This window comes from Malus domestica, chromosome 02 (assembly GCF_042453785.1).
Source record: "Malus domestica chromosome 02, GDT2T_hap1".
In the NCBI taxonomy this organism is placed as follows: Eukaryota; Viridiplantae; Streptophyta; class Magnoliopsida; order Rosales; family Rosaceae; genus Malus; species Malus domestica.
Window position 1 is genome coordinate 32,099,507 of NC_091662.1, and position 20,774 is coordinate 32,120,280.

Consider the following 20,774-nt stretch of genomic DNA (forward strand, 5'->3'; position numbering starts at 1 on the left):
CAAGACAAATATCTTCGTTATTTCTCATGTTTTGAGAATAACCACATTTTTTATCCATGTTTTCTGAGTAAAGGGGAAGCTTGAGAAATACTTTCGATCGTGAAGTATTGTATGCGTGGTTGCGCTGTCTGTAAGACAAATATCTCTGCCATTTCTCATGTTTTGAGAATAACTACAGTTTTTATCCATACTTTCTGAGTAAAGGGGATCACGGTTAAAAACAATTTATAACAGGAAATTTAAATGCCACTTTTATTTAATTGAAATGCTAGTTTTAAACTACAAGTTCAAAATAATAAAAGTACATCAAACATAAATGATTCCGTCGGACCGATATACTTCATTCCTCATTTCCACAATGAAGTCTTAGGCATTTAGGTGGGTTGTGTTCAACTACCCTGATAAGTTGAGCACTAGATTAGGTATATCCATTGGTCTGACCTGGTTAAGGAAATTGGTCTCGATACCCTTTTCCTTGAGGGAGGGTTGATATAGATCCACCAGATGTTTTGGGGTACGACAGGTACGCACCCAATGCCTATTGCCACCACACATCTGACAGGCTCATTCTAGTTTCTAAGAGCAATGTTCACATGAGCTTTGCCTTTGTGGCGATTTACATTTGTAAAGCTTAGGCCTGAATTTTGCCTTGGAATCTGGTTGCAAAATTGGACACCATGATTTTTGCCTTTCCCGTTCCACCGACCTCGCTTGTGGCCACGTCCTCGTTTATGATTATTGCCACCAAAGGATGTAGCGTTCACTTCTGGGAATGGTGTAGATCTAGTAGATCGGGACTGATGATTTTTCATCAGGAGCTCATTATTTTGTTCAGCTACCAGGAGCACAGATATCAGCTGATTATATTTAGTGAATCCTCGTTCTCTATATTGTTGCTGCAAGAGCAAGTTTGAGGCATGAAAGGTGTTGAAAGTTTTTTCCAGCATATTGTCCTTAGTGATGGTTTCCCCACAAAGCTTCATCTGGAAGTTAATTTTTAACATCTCAGAATTGTACTCAACCACTGACTTGAAATTCTGGATCCTTAGGTAAGTCCACTTATAACGAGCCATTGGAAGAATCATTGGTTTATGGTGATTATATTTGTTTCTTAATGCCTTCCAGAGAGCTAATGGATCTTCAACCGTTAGGTACTCGCTATTTAGTCCTTCATCAAGATGGCGACGAATAAAGATCATGGTCTTCGCCCGATCTTGAGATGATGCGTTGTTTTCCTCCTTAATGGTTTCTCCAAGATTCCCTGCCTCCAGATGGATCTTGATATCCACTACCCAGGTAAGGTAGTTCTTCCCAGTAATGTCCAGGATAACAAAATCAAGTTTTGCCAAGTTTGCCATTTTCTTTTCTAAAAGAAAGATGAGATGTGTAAGAACTTGCAATAATATGTATTTATGGAGGAATATAGTGTTAGAACTTCTAGTTATTACAAATTTTTTATTTTGGTCTTCAAGCCAAAATGATAAGTACTTGAAACTTCAGGCTCAAGATTTACATGATTAATGAGAAAGACGATTGTATCGCACCATTCTCATTGAAGTAAGCATAGGATGGGCGATTATTCTACACCACTTTAAACAGCAGGAAAATTTAAATATGCAATGCAGGGTAGGCGATTATACCGCACCATTTAAAATTACAATAAAATTTAAATATTCAAAACGGGGTAGGTGATTATACCGCACCACCTAAAATTACGATAAAATTTAAATATGCAGCTCAAGATGAGCGATTGCACCGCACCATCTTTGATCGCAGTAAAATTAAATTTGTAATTCAAGATGAGCGATTATATAGCACCATCTTTGATTACAGTAAAATTAACATAAATAAATACTAAGTCAATAATCAGGAACTACACCAAACAAGAAATTAAAGATATAAGTAATTGTTAAATTGAGAACGAGAAGCAGGCATGGTGGTACAGTTCATCGCGAGGGTACACTATGCATGTGAGGCAAAGGAAAAAGAAGAACAGGAAAATCCTTGGAGGGAGCATTTTTTTTGTGTGTGAAGGGAGATGAGAATTGGTTAGGGTTAGAGAGTCGTGTTGATAACGTGTTATAAATAGACAAAAGTTAGAGAGATAACATTTGCTAAAGACATGAGCGAAGCAGGTGCAAAATATCACACTATTACTAAACAAAAATATTGCAGGGGAGGTGAGAGATACTGATATTATTTATCTTGCTTTCTTTCGCAGTGTGTCTCAATAGCATACAGAGTGCTTTATTTATATAGTCACTCCCGTGAAACCTTACTAATGAGGAATGATTACATTTTGAAAGTTTCAAACAAATACTATTCCCAAGTCTCATTTCTTTTGAGTGGGCATTCATTCACCCATTATATCTACAACAATATGCGAATTTTATAAAAATATTACTAACCATCTATTTATTTAATTTTAATTAGTTTTTTTTTTATGAATATGATCGTGGTGTCCTGTCGATGTTAACAACCTCCACACTCTTGAAGATCCATTCATCCATCAACCTTCAAGATTAAGCCCCTTGAAGAAACTTCCAACCGTTCATCCAAGATCAAGCTTCGACGGCCCTTGGATCAACAAAATATCCACAAGTCTACATCTTACGGAGATCAAATCAGAGGATCAAACTATAAAGAGATTGTAACCCCAAAATCATTAGTACAAATATTATTTTGTACACGTGTTCTTGTCTCGTTTCATCGCAGGAAAATTCGTGTTTTACTATAACCTTTGCTAAGGACAGGAGCAAATCAGGTGCAAAATATCACACCATTACTATAACACAAAAGTATTGTAGGGGAGATGAGAGATACTGATATTATTTATCTTACTTTCTTTCTCAGTGTATCTCAATAGCATAGCTCTATTTATAGAGTCATTTCCGTGAAACCTTACAAATGAGAAATGATTACATTTTGAAAGATTCAAACAAACACTATTCCCAAGTATCATTTCTTTGAGTGGGCAATCATTCACCCATTATCTTTACAACAATATGCGAATTTTATAAAAATATTACTAACCCTCTATTTATTTAATTTTAATTAATTTTTTTTATGAATATGATCGTGGTGTCCTGTCGATGTTAACAGCCTCCACACTCCTGAAGTATCAAATCCTTCTGAATTGGACTCCTCCTTTCAAGATTATGTAAATCGGATAACATTCCTCCCTTGATAAGGACAAGAACAGAACGCAGAAGCAGCAGATAGAATTATGGCAGTCTCAGCCTTCAAATCCTCAACCAAAAGAAGCACCACCACCACCACCACCACCTCCAACTTCTCAGCACCGTCGTCATCGTCGTCATCTGCCGGGAGACAAATCACCGACAAAGATAATCCACCGCCAAAGAAAGCCCCAATCAGACGGTCAAGAAGCGTCAGCGCTTTCTCAAGGACCAGCCTTGACGCCTCCGCTGAAAGTTTCTTGAACAAAAGAGACAACCCTCTTTTCTGGTCTACTGACTCCCAAGCCGTTGACTCTCAGAACCTAGTCAAACCCGTCAAATTCGACTCTGTAACTTCGAAAGATTCGAGACCCGCCACTTCCAGTGGCGCTGATACTAGAAGGGGCCGATCCGCTGCGCGGAATGCCGACGCTTTGGGGACCCGGAAGGAGGTGGGTCGGAGCTTATCGAGGGTTGACCCAGGACGCCGGAACCGCTCGGTTTCGCGTGGTCCGGATTCCAGAGGGCGTTTCGTCAATCCCAAGGTTTTGTATTATCTTGATTTCTATTCAATTTATAGTAATTCGGATTTGGGAAACCGAAAAAGATAATGGATTTGCGTTTTTTGTGTATGTATAGAGTGAGGATGAACAAGAATGCGGTTCATTGAGTAAATTGGGCAATGATAGGAAAAAGGGTGGTTTAGTTAGAAGTAGTTCTGCTGTGTTGGATCAGGTGAAAGGCCTGCGGAGGTGGTCGAGTCTGCATTTGCAGGAATCGGATGCAAATTTGGTAAAACTTAAGCTGACCCTTTTTCTGAATTTGTATGATATGACTTGTAGTGTTATTATTAGCATCTTGATTGATGACTTTGGCTCTTGTTGTTTGTGATTGTCTTTCAGTCTTCGTCTCAGTCTCTAAATTGGGAAGATGGAGTTTCGGTTGCAAGTTCTTTGTCTGGAGCTGAAGAGAAGACTGTTAAAGCAGTTTGTGAACAGTTGAATGTGAACTGCAGGCATCCTTTAAATGATTTGGTTTGTATATTTCTTTTGTTTTTGTGAAATGCTTGTCTGCAAGCTAGTTAGGATATAAGTTCGAATGCTGCCTTTGAATATAGGTAGTTGGTTATGATAATAAGATAAGTTGCCTTCTAATTTCAGTCAGTTCAAGAGAATCATTTGGAAGGGGATACCACAGCCAGTAGTATATATGAAACAGTTCGTTCTGAAGTGCGAAGAGCTATATCTGAGATTCAAAACGACCTTGCAAGTGTAAGTTCTTGTGGATTTTATTCAAGGATTCTTATAGGTGTCTAATGTATTATTACCTTGTATTCAACTTAAACATGATCGTTTTGGTTGAATAGCTTTACCTTTTCGTTTTGGTATCTACTCTTAATTTCTTAAACCATACTAATAGGAATTCTTGCTAGCTAAAGTGAGGGGGCCTTTTCAAATTGAGTAGGATGAATTAAAATTTCACATGAATTCCTTAAGAATTAGTTTGTCTCAATTTGCCAAAGATTCAATTTTATTTCTCAAAGTAACAATTAATTTCCCTTATTTGACGAGAAAAATGTTATAGTTGGTTATGCATTTTCAATGGAAAAATATGCCCAGCATCTTAAACTTACAATTTGATGTACTAAATTATATAGACAGTCATAAGCAGTGCATATTTAAATAACCTATATCTATAAACACTATGATATTGGCACCTCTTCAAATGTGAAACTGGAATTTGCAATTCTATGGACTTGGATACGTCAATAGAGATCTCAAGCCATCACAATTTTGGATTAAATTAATTTGATGTGTACGTTTACAATTTGGTGAATGTTTTGGAGGTGTTAAGGTGCTCAATCAAGAGATCTGAATGAATCTATTACGTCTTGAACGGACAGATAACCTCCAGATTTTAGATTGGTAGATTGAGAATTCATCTTTTGGGTTTTGGCATTTGTGGAATATGGATTGTGGCATTATCAACACTACAAGTGACAACTATGTGACAGCCACTTTCTTCAGTTGACTTGTAATTTAAAGTTTTTTTTGGTTGAGTATACGTAATTTAAAGTTTTTTTGGTCAAGTATACCGAAGAATGTATCCATACCATACGTACATAGGTTCCCTAGTTTCTGTAATACTTATTAAATTAGTTTTTGTGCTCTAATGATGGCAAATAGGCAATGCTGAGATGCTGGCATGTGTTTATAATTCTTGCTTATTTGCTTGCAAAATGCTGTCACAGTTATTTGATATTTTCTCTTTCCTTCCTATAATCACAGGCTATGCAAAGAAGTAACACTCCAGCACTTGCAAATACTGACATTTCTGATATCCCTCCTGACCTGGTAAATCCAAGTGCAGTTGAATTAGTTTTGGACATCAGAAGAGAATATGCCAGAAAGCTGGAGCGGGTAATTTTCCATTTCTGTAAACTGACTAGAATTTTGTCACGCTGAGCAATCTATTGTGGGTTAATTGAAAATGCCATTGTTGTAGAACTTACTATATGTTAGCATTTGAGCAGACATATTCATGCCTTGATTTAACTAATAGGAGTAAGTGCAAACAATTTCTTCAAGGTTTAGAGTTTACTTTAGCCATACAGTAGAGTATGTCTCATTGTGTTACCATTGGCATCTTCTTGTGGGTGTGGTTAATGCAGAATGTCCATTCATTGTTGGCCGGCGTACTGTGTGGAAGTACTTATGTAATCTATTTATTTTATGATGATGTTTATTGATGTGCTTTAACAGAAGTGTTTAAATTACTTTTAAATTCTTATAGTATCTCCATATTGCAAGTGCGTAGGTTGAAATCTTTGAAGTGGTTGCTTCATGTTTTCATCATATTTAGTTTCCCCGTTTGGACAGGTCTTTGGGTGATGGTCTTTTCAGTGAATTGCAGTGACTTCTGTTTATCAGCATGATCTGAAACTTTTTATGTTGACATGTTTTACAAGAGAGGTTATTCTACTAGGCATGCTACATCAGATGTGACATTAAGGAAACAATATTGTACTAGGCATGCTAAGATTCCATACTCTTTTTTCTTTTCTGTTGTTACCTCTTCTCCTATTTGTTTCTGGGGAATTAAACTCATAAAGGACCCATGCCTTAAGCTTGCAGTCACAGGAACGCGCTAGAAAACTTCAATCAGATCTGGCTGTTGAGGAGCACCGTGCACAAGAGCTCAGCAGAATTCTGAAGGAAGTTCTTCCAGATCCCAAGACCCCTAGTGTGCCAAAGTCTCGCCCAGGAAGAAAAGTAAGATATTTTTTTTCTTCCCCTGTCTTCCCTCTAAATTTTTACGTGAAGTTCTATGCATATACTTTGATTTATTTTCTTGGGACCATGGTAAGCATGTTTGCTTTTCTTGTGTATGATCTTCATTGCATTTGTACCACTTACTAAATTTGCACATGGTGCTTCTTGAGTTTTAAGTCAACATTTTCTAAAACCAAAATGTATTTGAATGTTCAAGCAATAATTCTCAATGAAAAATAACAGAGTTCACAAAATCTGAGATATAATAAGTGCATTTCTGAATTTATATTCCACGATCTTCATGAAGCTTAAATCTCAATAAGAAAAGATAAACCACACAACTCAACACAAGAATTGTTTGACGTGGAAATCCCAGAAAGGAAAAAACTGCGAGAACTTTGCCAGTTAGAAATCCACTATGAACTCAGTCAATTACATGGTCAATCAGGGGTAATTAAGCTCAATCCTATCTAACCTAGGTAATAGGGCATTAGCATTACCACTGTGTAGCACCAATTCATCATAGGACTCATATGCTTCAGATCTCGATCTATGCAGCCTCTTGAGGTCACATGTATTAATATAAACTCTAGCAGTTTCTTAGTCCAAAGCTGTAAACTAATTAATGATACAGGATTTTGAAATTGATGCTTATTATAAGAGAGCTTATTTAAAATTCAGGGAGAAAAATTAAGAGCAAGCTCAGCAAAACAAGGTATCTGGTTTTCTCATTAAAATGAATATCGATAATCTTAAATCTAGAGAGAAGAAAACCTTCTGTTAAGTATGAAGAAACACGTGTCCACTGCAGGTTTATGATTCACTGGGTAACATGGAAGGTAAGAAAAGAATATTAAGAAAATGATGTGATACATACAGCCTTATTGAGCCAACGTTCATATATGAGTTCTTAATATCCCAAGCACTCATGAGTTAAGTTGTGGAATGAGTCAACATAGAGGCTTCAATCTTGATCATCCTAGAAATTTAGTGTTATCCTGAAATCCTAAAGCCTTAAGCAAGCTTTAAGTGTTTTGCAAGGTCTAGGAAAATGCCAATCACAAAGGTTCACATTTACAATTTCACTTAAAGGTGTGATTCTTTTGCATAATGTCATCCGTTTGTACACAAATGCTTTATATAAGTGAAATGTTTTTCACCCCTTGACCTTCGTCTCTGTTATATTTGTTCATGGATAAATTGTGGAATGTTTTTTACCCCTTGTTCTGCATCTCTGTTATATTTTGGTTATGGATAAATTTGCATTCGTATAAATAAATTATTGGAGAGCAATTCCTTGCATCCATAAATAGTTGAAATTCTTACAACTAGCATCTAAGTAAAGAGCTTAACACTGTTGTTTTTTTAACTTTCCTTCATTTTATTTTATTAAATTGCGAGTACAGGCTAGCATTGAAAGAAGAAAGATGTCCAAACGTCTAACGGATGAAGCCATGGCTTATTTTGATGAGTGTGTATCCCTATCAACTTTTGACAGTTCCGACTTCTCATCCCCAGAGGACCCACCATTCAACTTAACTGGCTTTACTACCCCAGCCGGAAAAGGCTCATCTTTACTCCAAGCAAATTCAGTTGCTTCAGTCACCAATAGCTCAAACTTTTGCCTCAATGATATAAAGGTCCATCTCATACCTTGGTGCTTATTATTCCATTTCCAGACTACTTTTTTGTATGCCTTTTTTCCCCTAAATAGCACAGTTATCAACGAAAAAATTGACTACTTAATATTGGTTACTAACTTGCACGTGTGTCATTATATGGGTACAACTTTTTGCATAATTCTAAAACCATACTGGATATCGATTCAGACAGCTGCTCATTTACATTTTTATGGTCCAACTACTGAAACAAACACCAGTCAAATTGTTTGTTTGTAAATGTAATACAACAACAACAAAGCCTTATCCCACTATGTGGTTAAATTTTGAAAAGTAAATTGTTTGTTTGTAAATGTAATAATTTATAAATATTTTAGATTTGAATCATAAGACTATTGAAAAGTAAATGTCAAATATGTTTTTGTTGCTAGATGTCATATAGTGATAAAAGTATATGGTCTTAATGCATGAATTATGTAGGAAATATGTAGGGCTGCAGATAGGATTTTCTAGGCTTATGGCCTGGTTTGGAAATCTAAAGTTCTTACTAAAGTGAAGGTTTTTACTTGGTAAATGGCTCATGGGAAAGTTAACACTTGTGACCTGCTCCATTCATGCCTACAACCTGATTGGTGCATTTTATGCAACAAAAGTTCAGTCTGTTGATCATTTGTTTCTTCACTGTCCGGTGGCTTTAAATCTATGGTTGATTGTTTAGGGTGTTTGGTATGAGTTGGGTTTTACCTAGGGATTGTTATTATGGTGGAGAAACATAAATTACCAGGAAAGGGGAAGAAAGCCAAGGTCTTATGGGGTTGTTTAGTTTCAGCTATCTTTTGGGCCATTTGGATGGAAAGAAACAGGCTGAATTTTTAGAATTACGCGGTCCATAGAAGGGAGGATCTATGGGATAAAGTTCGGTTATGGTCATCTCTACGGGCATAGGTTACTACAGAATTTAGAGATTTTTCTTTTTCAGAAATTTTGTGTAATTGGAATGCTGCTATTTGTTAGTTTGTGATGTTTTCATAGTTTCTAGTGATGTTACTATTTATCCTTTTTTGTTTGTGCTTCTGTGCACTTCTTGCCCGCTCTTGTATTTTTATTGTTTCTTGCAATAAAAGTTGTTTTCTTCTTCAAAAAATTATGGTGGCTGAGAATAAGTGGCAAGTTTGATTCTAATTACTGGCATATTAGGAGAAACAGAACTCATCAAAGTGAAATATTATATTGTCATAAAGTTTCTTTCTACATTGTTCTCTCTCCTCATTCTTACTAAATTATAATGTAACTCCAAAAACTGTCTGTTCCAAGGAAAAAAAGAAGCAAAAACTGGTCATTTCAACGGTTTTTTAAAACTATTTTGTGGTTGTTTGTCCCAGTCTTAATCATAGTGGTTCAAGTTAATTGTGCACTTCTAGAGTCATTTAGTTATATATGTTTGGCCAAATTGCATTTGTGCTCGATAGTTTGGGTCATTTTATACTTTGGTTTTCATAGTGCAAAGGGTTTAGGTTTAGTTCATGGAGCGCCCAATGGCATGGATGTCGAGGGTGGTATCTCTGTGATCTTGTGCTGCCCCAAAGCAACACCCATACAAGTGCATAACCAAATAACCTTGAAGTACTTTTGATAAAAATCTAATGTGACCACACTTGCAATCCGTATACCACAGGGATATGATTGAAGAAATTGAAACCTACATCAAACAGAGTGGATAAGGACCCAAGTATAAGGACCAATAACCTTTATTTTTTGTTATTAAAGGATTTCTTTACTTTTAGTTTCTCTTGTTCCGTAGTAGTTGAATAAGTACCCATGTGGTTTACATATTTGGTTCGAAGCAGAGACTGCATCTTTTCCTTCAGAATTTCTTCTCCAGTTATGAAACTGCACTATCGTGAGGTAAATAACCAAAGGGCATTATTTCTACCCTGGAAAATCTGATGTTGCCAACTTGTAGACAGTTCCATGAAAGGAATATTAACTTTTACATAGAGAGAATGGAGATAAAAAGATAGAAGAATTCATGACTTGTTTTACTAAAAAGTTGTTTATCCCTTGTTTGATTAGTCATCTTGTTCCCTTGTTTGAAAGACAGAATGCATCTCGACCATAGTCGAATGCATCTCGACGATAGTCGAATGCATCTCAACCATAGTCTTGCCTGTTTGACATTGAAAACCATGAGCTTGCAAAAGCAATTTACTGAAAATATTCTAGTTTCTGAAAACATAATGTCCATTTTTTCAGGAGTTGAACATCGAAAGTCAGTTTTCCAATGAACGGCATGCTTCAGGACTGATGGCCAGCGGTGGTCCTAGGGAGCCAGCTCTGAATCAAATTAGTCCCAACAGTGCCAAGAGAGGCCAGGATTGGAAGTTCTCGTTTGCTCATAAGCCAACAGCAGAAACCCTTGATCTTCAACAGGACATTAGGAAGTACGTCAGACATTTTGAGAAAGGAAATGAGAAAGATGACACGGAATTGCAGATTGTACGATCAAACTATTGTGATTTGGGTGAGTATAAATTGCAGGCTGCAGCACAAAGCTATCTGTTCGACAGGGTCTTGTTTAGAAACAGAATACAGACGGGTGGTATTTTACTCTGCGGTACTGGTATTTCGAACCCCTTTTCCCCTTTTGCTTCATTTGTTTGAGATTGTGGTCTGAGGCAGAGCCATAAATTGAACAATAGGCAGAAATAGAACAATGTCTTCAGAGGTGAAGTTGGGTGTAATTAGTTTTTTTTATCTTCTTTGTTAAATTTTTGTAAAAGGGTGTAATTTGTATTGGAGGCCCGGGAAGGACAAGGGCGATGGTCGGGATCTAGCGCGTGTGTGAAGGTAAAAGAAGGGGTGTAATTTGCGTCCCTGGTCGCTTTGTGGTGTTGATTGTAAACTTGTACCAAAAATGGTTTAGTGAAATGAAGTGTGTGGTTGCATCCTACCGTGGCTTAGAATTTTTATTTGTAATAAACCGTTTTGCTTGCCGGCCCTACTTAGTGGGATAAAATTTGATTGTTGTTATAAAAACCGTCGTGCTAGGGCTAGGATGAAGCCTGCCTTATCCATCATGTGTTCTCTTTTGTTTCGATGCTTGGCTAGCTGTTAGGGATTTTCACCACTCATCTCTTTTGATTAGTTGAATGTCTGCAAATGCATCTTGTGTTTAGGTTTTGCAATTATATCGCGCCAATGTAAGATTCTTGATTCATACTTTCATCACCAAAAAGTAAAGAGTAGTAGTAGTTGATCTTAATTGCATCAACTACTAGATTTAACAAGAAAACCAACAAGAGAGTTACTCTAATGTTCTTCAAGCGGATTGAGAGTAACCAATGAACAAAACCGTCCCAGTGCACCACATAAAAGTCAGTTTTGTGTGGATTATACAGTTTTTGAGTGAAATTTGATTTAAATATATTTTTTATTATTTCAGCTGTTGGATTTAGTTTTGGCCCGTTATATATATATATATATATATATATATATATATATACTGTTAGATTTGTTTGTATTTGATCTCTGTTGTTCAATTTAATGTAGCCACTAAATCAACCAATGATCCAATCATGCAGCCGTCAGATTAAAGAAATGGATACTTTGGATGCGGTCCCTAATTCTTAACATTCTTTGACTAAAACCTTAATGGTATTCAAAGTTTGATCAAAGTCCTTTGACTTTGTACAACTCATTATATTACAATTAATATTTATATTTTTATAGTTTTGTATGATATTTTATGAGATTTATAATCCTATAAATTTAAAATCCCTCATTATAATACTATTAGAAACGGTTACAATAAAAAAATTCAAACATTTTGATTGAATAAATGGATAAAAACTATGTAAAATTAAGAAATAATAAATGGCAAAAGAATGTATCCATAGTGTTAAAAAAATTGGTACATTTTACAAAAAAATTGGTACATTTCACATATAACAAAGTAGTACATTAATAAAGAAGAATGGGTACATTATAAATAAATTAGGGTATAGATAAAAGAATAAACAATTATGAGTACAAATGAATTTTTTAAAAATATAGGCGCTAAAAGAAATTAATACATGGGTACAAAATAAAACTAAAAAGAAAATACTACAAATTTAAAAAATGTTGCAAACTAAAAGTGGGTACAAACTAAAAATATAAATTTATGATACAAAGTTTAGGCATAAAACATAAATATACCATATGTAATTTTTATATCATTGATTAAATATGCAAATATACTAATTGTAACATTTTTAATACTAAAGGAATATATTTAAAAATAAAAATATTTTATTATTCAAATAATTAATGATATTATTAATATCCAATGACCTTGATCAAAAATTGAAAATGAATAGGATTTTAATCAATGAAGTAGCAAAAACAAGGATGTGAACCTAATTTCTCCTTAAAGAAAAGAATCGTTGGCCCAGAAAGGGTGATTGACAAAGTTATTAGGGGCTAACACTTTGTTGCATACGGGGTGTTGCATGCTTCAATGCATTGGTGAGAAGTGAAGTGCATCTACGGATAGTGGTTGGACCCTCGTACATCCTAGGCTTATATTTGTGGCGGAATTGCGCGGAAGACTTTTTTTTTTTCTTCCCATAGCTTATTTTAGCCCATGAAAGCAACAGACGTACACACGGCAGATCCTTCAATTTTTCAAAAGTTTTAAGGATGCACGCATACATACATAAATACACAACCGATGGTGAGAGGGAGAGAGATTGATATTTCAAAGCTTGGAGAGCAAAGTTCGGATTGGTAGCATGGCTGAGTGCAGATGCCAAGTGTAGGGTGTTTAATTAACTCTGAGTTAATTTAACCCACCCCTAACTTTGACCCCCGGTTAACCTCATCGGTCCTGCTTCTTTGCTTCTTTGCTTCTACAGTGGACTGTCTCCTCCCTTCCCCTCACCCACCCTTTCTTGGTAAACCACTTTTGGGCTTTGGCTACCAAATGCCACTCCTCCTTCCTCGTCTTATGCTTCTCCAGGTACTCCTCCTCCTCCATTCAACTATCTCGCCATAAAAGCCTCACATGCATTTATTATTTTTTTTTGGAGTCCACAGAATATCCGGATGAAGAGGTCCTCTAGTTTCTCTTGCTCTTCTCTTACTTCTTCTTCTTCTTCGTCTTCGTGCGCTGGGCCGGAGATTCCGAAACACAACGTCCAGGCAGAGATTCAGAAACCGAAACCAAAACGCGTTCGAAAGAACCGAAAAACCGCAGAAGCAGCAGCAGCAGAAGACAACACCCCAAAGTCAGGATCAGGAGGCAGAAGAAGCTCCATTTACAGAGGGGTCACCAGGTCACCCATTTTTTTTAATTCATTAATTTTACAATTTCTGCACTGAAATTGCATGCCAAATTTGGGGGGAAATTGTAATTTCATTTGCATGTATGAATTATATATCTTACTTTTTTAATTTTGGTTCAGTGCAGGCACAGATGGACCGGCCGGTTTGAAGCTCATCTGTGGGACAAGAGTTCATGGAACAACATCCAGAACAAGAAGGGACGACAAGGTAGTATTTTAATTTCCTTTTTTTTTAATCTAATATTAATATAAATATATTTTTTAATTTTTAATTTTTAATTTTTCCTGTTTCTGACTATGTTTTTGTTCCTGTAAATCCCTGTCAATGCAACGTTCATCTGCACCGCTTTTGCCGCTGCTTAATTAGTTTATTTGGGTAAGTCAGACTCCTTCTTAATTTTATGTTCAATTAGCTTATCTTTCTATTTTTTATTTTAATTTTTCTTATTTAAGAAGGAAAAATCAAAGGCTCTTCTCTTAAGTAACCCTTAATTATGTGGTCATGGTTGCTGCCGTTGGTTATTGTTTTTGACTAAAGTAATAAACTTCCTCTTCCTCTGATTTTTCAATGGGCTGGTCACGACTAACCACGGTCAGGTACATTGTGTGTAAAAGTACATTAGCTGAAAACTTAAAAAAATCTCGATCATTATATTATGACACTTAGTATACCGGATCATGCTTCTGGCACACTAAAAGATTTCTTCTCTGCGTGCCTTTGATGTATCCATTATTTTATATAATATATATTTAAAGTTAAATAGGCATTTTTAGAAATTTATTAAAGGAAAACTAATGAAAAGGATTTGAAAACTTTGAGTTTTAATGATAAGGACAAAATAAAGGGTAAAGTGAATAGTACCAGAATTGACTTTTTAGTGTAAAAATATGGTTTTTCGTTAAAGTGAACAGTACCGGGTGCTTTTCGTTAAAGTTCCCATTTATTAACGTAATTGGTGTTTCATGCAGGGGCCTATGATAGCGAAGAGGATGCTGCTCATACGTACGATCTAGCTGCCCTTAAATATTGGGGGCCTGCTACAATACTCAATTTCCCGGTACATTTATTGTTCCGCCGTCTTTTTTGTTTCCATGTAATGTAACTCTTTTTTTTACATTAACTTACATTAAACTGTTGCTCACGTGATTCGTCTGTATGTTTTTGTGACAGTTTAGTATTAAAGATTGTACTCACTACTACATGTTAACGTAACGTTACTGCACTAATTTATGATTGAATGCAAATTTATGTTGCAGCTAGAAACATACACAAAGGAAATTGAAGAAATGCAAAAGGCTACCAGGGAAGAATACCTAGCATCATTGCGCCGGCTGAGCAATGGATTTTCGAGAGGAGTTTCAAAGTACCGTGGGGTGGCGAGGTAAGTAAATTCGCACTTGCATGCCGAAAATTGGACAAAATGTGGCTACCATTGTTCAAGATCACGCTCTTACTTGCTGAAATCTATGTTTCTCACAGGCATCATCACAATGGGAGATGGGAGGCGAGAATCGGAAGAGTTTTCGGAAACAAGTATTTATACCTCGGAACTTATAGTATGTACTTTAACCCCATCTCTCAACTTTTATCATGTTTTCTCCAATTTTAGATGCATATCATGCATTTTCCAAAAGGAAAACTGACGAAAAGTCCTCAAAAACTCTAATTTTAATGAAAAATGACAAATAAATGTATAAGTGAATAGTACCAAGAAAGGTAAAAATGCCAATTTTCGTTAAAAGTGAACAATACCAGAAATGTTTTGTTAAAACTCAATTTTCTAAAAGCTTCAAATTTCTTTCACTTTCCATGCCTTAGACATTTTGTTTGTCACACACACACACACATATATATATATATGTATATGCCAATTTCATAAGCTTGTGGCTCAGTCAATTTTCACGGACGTGATACGTGGCTTCTAGGTTTTCATTCCGGTCCAAAACTTAACCAAAATTATGGCATTCATGTCAAAAATTAAATTATGATATACATGTCAAATTCATGAGGTTTTCTTTTCTGTACGAATAATAAAATAATTATTAATTAAATTATCTCCTCCTAGCAAAGCCCCACAAGTAAATTCCAGACAAGACCATCAAAAATGTAACAACTATATTTTGTACGAGTAAATGAAAATCATTTTCTCTCTATCAAAATCCCAACAACTATATCTGTGTTTATATTTTCGAAATTAGTAGGGGCATGAAGCCGCTTTCCTTTGTTCGTGCGGTTTTCTAGTTTAATCTGTATTATGGTGAGGAAAATTTGAATTTAAAGTATAGAAATACATGTTAGTAAGTAACAGATTTTAAATTTGATTTTCGCTAAATACGTATTCGAACCAAATTATTATATTTGTGGCTTAGCCCAATCACTTATTTGTGTAAAGGAAAATGTTAGGGAGATCATGTTTTTAGGCCATATATTGGAGACCACACGAAGCCGCAGTTGATGATTAGATTATTTTTTTTACCGCTGCATTATATGTGGTTTACAAAATATAATTTTAGGTAAATGGTCTCGCTAACATTACTAAATAAATATCATTGTATTCAGGAAAATAAAATTACAAAAATGCATGTTGTTTTAGCCAAATTGCGATCTGCCCCTAAATAGTAGTATTTGGTGGGGTTTTGGGTTTAGCACTGGAAAAATCTGGTACAGGCGGAAGTGGCGACACGTAAGCATTTGACTTTATCTGGGTTTAAAGCAGCAAAGAGAGTGTGAGTTTTAATTGCCAGCAGTGGGGGCACGTGACTTTCTTTTATGGGAGAGAAAAATAAATAAATAAAAGTCGGCTGTCATTCTTCTTTTCTTCAAAAGACAGGATCAGATTTTAGACTTTTATTTATTTATTTATTAGTATTTCTTTTCATATTTTATTTTTGGTTTGATCCAAAAAATGGAAATAGATCATCATCGGATTTATTTAATTAAATTCATTAAATTAGGAGATTCGGGTTCTTAAATTTTAATCTAACAATTAAAGTTATTATTATTTTTAAAATGACTTATGTTTTTTATCGTTGGATCAAATTTCAAAGGTGCAGATCTTTTAATTTGATGAATTTAGTGGAAGAAATCAGGAGAGGAGAGAGATCCCTTACCCCAAAAAACCTTTTAAAAAGCGACGGGTATGGGTGCTCGCGTGTCTTATTGCCCGGCTTGTGGCTCTCTCTTGGTGTGCCAAGTCATCCTGGCCCTGGGTTGCTTTCCTGCCAGATCCTGACCGGCCAAATCCTGGCCGTGTTGTGTGCGTCTGCTTCCGATTTCCCATCTTTATTTCTTAGAGAGAAAGAAAACTAGAAACAAGTAGAAACCTAGTGTCCTTTTCATCTGCATGTGGGCGATTTTCAACCGTTGATGGATGTTTCTATCGTTTTGTGGTTATGTCCACCGACGGTTGGCAGTTGTTCACACGCACGTGAATGATTAATACTTGGTTTATCAAAATTTAACTAGGATGGAGATTAAAATGTGGAATTGTATTTTCGTATTAATAAAATAAATAAATAAAGGAGAGGGAATTTGAGAAACGAACATGTGAAAAGGGTCCTAGTTGCTTTCACCTAATTCCTACCTTCTTTTTTGCTTTTTAATGCCTAAAAAAGTAGGCGTTGTGGGTCATTAAAATTCTGATTGATTAACCGCATGTTGCAATTGTACGGATGAATTTTCACTTTTATGTAATTTTACTTAAAATACTGTCGATAAAAAATTATAACGCTACTTGCGTATTGCATTGTATACCACATCACTAATAGAGATGGGTATGTTCCACAAATTTATGGAATTCTGAGTCTCGCCTCTATTCGAATTGCAGTCGACAATGTAGTTCACGGGAATAATCCAAATATTTTTATTAGTCGTTTATTGATCGTTAGCTGTTTGGTTTTTGAAGATACACAAGAGGAGGCAGCAGCTGCATATGATGTGGCGGCAATAGAGTACAGAGGAACAAATGCAGTGACCAATTTTGATATCAGCAACTACATTGACAGAGTCAAGAAGAAAATCCACCCTCTGGATCGTCAGGAATCAGAGGGTCAACCGCCTTCCAAGCGCTCGAACATTGGACCACCCAAACAAGAAGAAGTCGTCGAACGCAAAGTGAACCAATTGCAACCGCAGCAGCAGCAGCAACAAGAACAACAAGAACGAACGATCTCGCCGCAACTTCATTGCCCTCATCTGCTGCATTGCATCGAAAGCAGTACAATGGAGCAAGTAATGGATCCTGGTCATGCGAAGGAGCACCATTTTAGTTGGAACTTTTTGGACACCGAAATGATGACTCAGCAGCTTGCGGTTCCTGATGACATCCCTCTTGACAACAAGTCGTTGGACTTGCCGGACTCGTTCGAGGACTTGGGGTTCGAAGAGAATTTTGACCTGATATTTGGTGCAGCTGGTGATGGCAGTTTAGGTGGCTTGATGGAATCTGCGGGGTGTGGGGTGGATCAGGTGGGTGTAGACGTCCCAAGAAACTTGGAGGACAATGGGTCTACTTTTTCTTCATCATCAACAACTACCTCTCTTTCTTTTTAACTCCTTGTGTTTGAACGTTGAAGGGTGTTAGTCAATGTGGGAGGGTTGGGGGATTGTTGGGGTTGGTCTCAGTTTGTTGTGATTCCATGTTGGTGGGTGGACAGCGAAGATTATAGACCAACAAAAATTATAAAACAAGAGAATGGTTTTGGCTTTTTTGTATCTTTGGTTTTGGGTGAAAGAAAGAAATTTTACTTGCAGCCGTTTGGAAAGTCAACTAGACATTGATTACCCAAAAAAACCGTTGTATGTCGCATTAAGGTTAGCATGGTCTTGTGTTACGCACGTTGGTCACGTGGTAAACATACATGTGATTGTCTATTGAACAAGTTTACTTAACACTGACTACCCAAGAAGCTTAAACTTATGAATTCTCACATGTCAAAAGTTACAAAGCCTCGAGTGGTAGAATGCAAATAGTTCTCAGACTTGAGGCATCATAAATGTCTTATGCTTATAGTTTTATAGATATGGACTTAATGTGATATTTCATATGTATGAGTATGAAGATACATGAATGTGCAATAAGAGTATCTTGATTAGTTCCAGTATTACTTCTACTAATTTGAGTATCTAGGACATAATGTTAAGTGTCATTCATGGTTTGCAGAGTTAAATTAATTCATTATTAATTTAGCTGTCGACTTAACTTAGAACCTAAGAGGTCACACATCTATGATAAGTTATAGTAACATTATATAGACGAAGATATAATTCATTGTTAATTATATTAATTAATTATTTGAACATGTTGAACATGATTTTGATCAAAAAGGCCCTTGACCTTATTTAATTAAAAGGACCAAGTCACAAGCTAAAAATGGACAAATGATTGAGCTTAGCGCCTGGACAAAGCCCATGACGTCAAGCCTAACAAGGTGATGCAAGGGATCTAAAGCCAAATGCAAAAATTATTTAGATTTTTCTTTCCTAACCCTAATGTAAAAATTATTCAGTTTTTTCGTTAAGAGAAAAAAACACTTCATGTGCCGTTTGGAAAGTCAACTAGACATTGATTACCCAAAAAAACCGTTGTATGTCGCATTAAGGTTAGCATGGTCTTGTGTTACGCACGTTGGTCACGTGGTAAAGATACATGTGCTTGTCTATTGAACAAGTTTACTTAACACTGATTGTCCAAGAAGCTTAAACTTATGAATTCTCACATGTCAAAAGTTACAAAGCCTCAAGTGGTAGAATGCAAATAGTTCTCAGACTTGAGGCATTATAGATGTCTTATGCTTATAGTCTTACATATATGGACTTAATGTGATACTTCATATGTATGAGTATGAAGATACATGAATGTGCAATAAGAGTATCTTGATTAGTTCCAATATTACTTCTACTAATTTGAGTAGCTAGGACATGATGTTAGGTGTCTTTCATGGTTTGTCAAGTTAAATTAACCTAAGAGGTCACACATCTATGATAAGTTGTAGTAGCATTATATAGACGATGATAAGATATAATTAATTGTTAATTATATTAATTAATTATTTGAACATATTGAACATGATTTTGATTAAATAGGCCTTGACTTTATTTAATTAAAAGGGGCCAAGTCACAAGCTAAAAATGGACAAGTGATTGAGCTTAGCGCCTAGACAAAGCCCATGACGTCAAGCCTAACAAGGTGATGCAAGGGATCTAAGCCAAATGCAAAAATTATTTAGATTTTTCTTTCCTAACCCTAATGTAAAAATTATTCAGTTTTTTCGTTAAGAGAAAAGCGATAAAAACACTTCATGCGCCACCCAAAAACCGTTGATCTTAGTGATAGATATTGCTCACACATTTAAATCAACACTCCATTATCTGTTGCTAGATGATACTTTTAGAGACTCAACACTTGAAGAACTTCACGTGATCAATGATAAAGAGGTAAATTGCAAGCACAAGGAAAATGAATGAGAGGAGTTGTTAACTTATAGAAGGAACTCTCTCTTCTCTTATCAATGCACCCATCATCCTACGTACATTGTTACAAATATGCTATACAAGTTTTGAGGCTTATAAATTGGGATTTTAAGGTTATCTACGAATCTAAAATGTTAACATGAGCGGTAACATAGCCAATTTACTTAAAATGTCAAAAGTGTCCAATCCATGCACATATTGCCACTTCATATTTCTCTCCAATTTTAATGGGGGAAAGAGATCCTCTCTGAATCTCTTCCACCAAAACTCACGGATCAAGTGATCCGGGCCCTTGAAATTTGATAAAATGGCTAAAAAGAAAGACTCATTTTAAAAGTTACAATAATTTTAACCGTTGAATCAAATTTCAAAAGGAAAACTAATGAAAAGGGCTTGAAAACTTTGAGTTTTAACGATAAGGATAAAATAAAGGGTAAAATGAATAGTACCAGGATTGACTTTTTAGTGTTAAAATGTGGTTTTTCGTTAAAGTAAACAGTACCGGGAGCTTTTCGTTAAAGTTCCCAATTTCAAAAGCCCAAATCACTTGATCTGTGGGATTTGGTGGAAGAGATACAGAGAGGATATATTTCCTTTAATGAGCTTAGAGCATCTCTAATGGTATAGGCAATTAAAGTTTTTACTATAAAAGCTAACGTGATTGTTACCTACTCAATTGTCTGACAAAAAAAGTTTGTCCTCCACATAAAATATTTTACTATAAAAATGATGTGGGGCCTAATTTGCTTGCTCATCGTATTGTAGGCAACATTGCCTACTTTAAGGGAGTAGAAAAAAATTTACAAACTCAATTGTCTATACCATTGAAGCAAGTTTTTACTTACATGACTTATCAAAATGGATTTCAATACTCAATTGCCTACACCATTGGAAATGCTCTTAGAACA

General features: G+C 35.8%; 3 protein-coding genes across 3 annotated transcripts; 2 read left to right on the forward strand and 1 right to left on the reverse strand.

The window, feature by feature from the left end:
* Nucleotides 1–569: 569 nt before the first annotated feature.
* LOC139191873 (uncharacterized) lies at nucleotides 570–1,358 on the reverse strand. Its single transcript, XM_070812902.1, has one exon. It carries the CDS (start codon nucleotides 1,356–1,358, stop codon nucleotides 570–572), a length of 789 nt encoding a protein of 262 aa, XP_070669003.1.
* Nucleotides 1,359–2,905: 1,547 nt separating this feature from the next.
* Nucleotides 2,906–11,020, forward strand: LOC103418536 (uncharacterized). The gene is made up of 8 exons (XM_029095108.2): nucleotides 2,906–3,724; nucleotides 3,819–3,971; nucleotides 4,082–4,213; nucleotides 4,340–4,450; nucleotides 5,468–5,599; nucleotides 6,314–6,451; nucleotides 7,858–8,091; nucleotides 10,324–11,020. The coding sequence occupies exons 1-8, from the start codon at nucleotides 3,227–3,229 to the stop codon at nucleotides 10,729–10,731; spliced, it is 1,806 nt and encodes a 601-aa protein (XP_028950941.1). The 5' UTR covers nucleotides 2,906–3,226; the 3' UTR covers nucleotides 10,732–11,020.
* A 1,783-nt stretch (nucleotides 11,021–12,803) lies between these two features.
* Nucleotides 12,804–18,285, forward strand: LOC103418537 (ethylene-responsive transcription factor WRI1-like). The gene is made up of 8 exons (XM_029095109.2): nucleotides 12,804–13,069; nucleotides 13,147–13,385; nucleotides 13,520–13,602; nucleotides 13,762–13,770; nucleotides 14,364–14,452; nucleotides 14,652–14,776; nucleotides 14,875–14,951; nucleotides 17,300–18,285. Exons 1-8 carry the CDS (start codon nucleotides 13,034–13,036, stop codon nucleotides 17,944–17,946), a joined length of 1,305 nt encoding a protein of 434 aa, XP_028950942.1. The 5' UTR covers nucleotides 12,804–13,033; the 3' UTR covers nucleotides 17,947–18,285.
* Nucleotides 18,286–20,774: the final 2,489 nt, after the last annotated feature.

Bases quoted from the DNA above. Each gene is read 5' to 3' on its own strand.
- LOC139191873 (XM_070812902.1), bottom strand. From the start codon at position 1,358: ATGGCAAACTTGGCAAAACTTGATTTTGTTATCCTGGACATTACTGGG.
- LOC103418536 (XM_029095108.2), top strand. From the start codon at position 3,227: ATGGCAGTCTCAGCCTTCAAATCCTCAACCAAAAGAAGCACCACCACC. The intron at 4,214-4,339 runs GTTTGTATATTT...TTCTAATTTCAG, and splicing joins GGCATCCTTTAAATGATTTG to TCAGTTCAAGAGAATCATTT. The intron at 6,452-7,857 runs GTAAGATATTTT...TTGCGAGTACAG, and splicing joins AGTCTCGCCCAGGAAGAAAA to GCTAGCATTGAAAGAAGAAA.
- LOC103418537 (XM_029095109.2), top strand. From the start codon at position 13,034: ATGCCACTCCTCCTTCCTCGTCTTATGCTTCTCCAG. The intron at 14,453-14,651 runs GTACATTTATTG...TTTATGTTGCAG, and splicing joins CTACAATACTCAATTTCCCG to CTAGAAACATACACAAAGGA. The intron at 14,777-14,874 runs GTAAGTAAATTC...TGTTTCTCACAG, and splicing joins AAGTACCGTGGGGTGGCGAG to GCATCATCACAATGGGAGAT.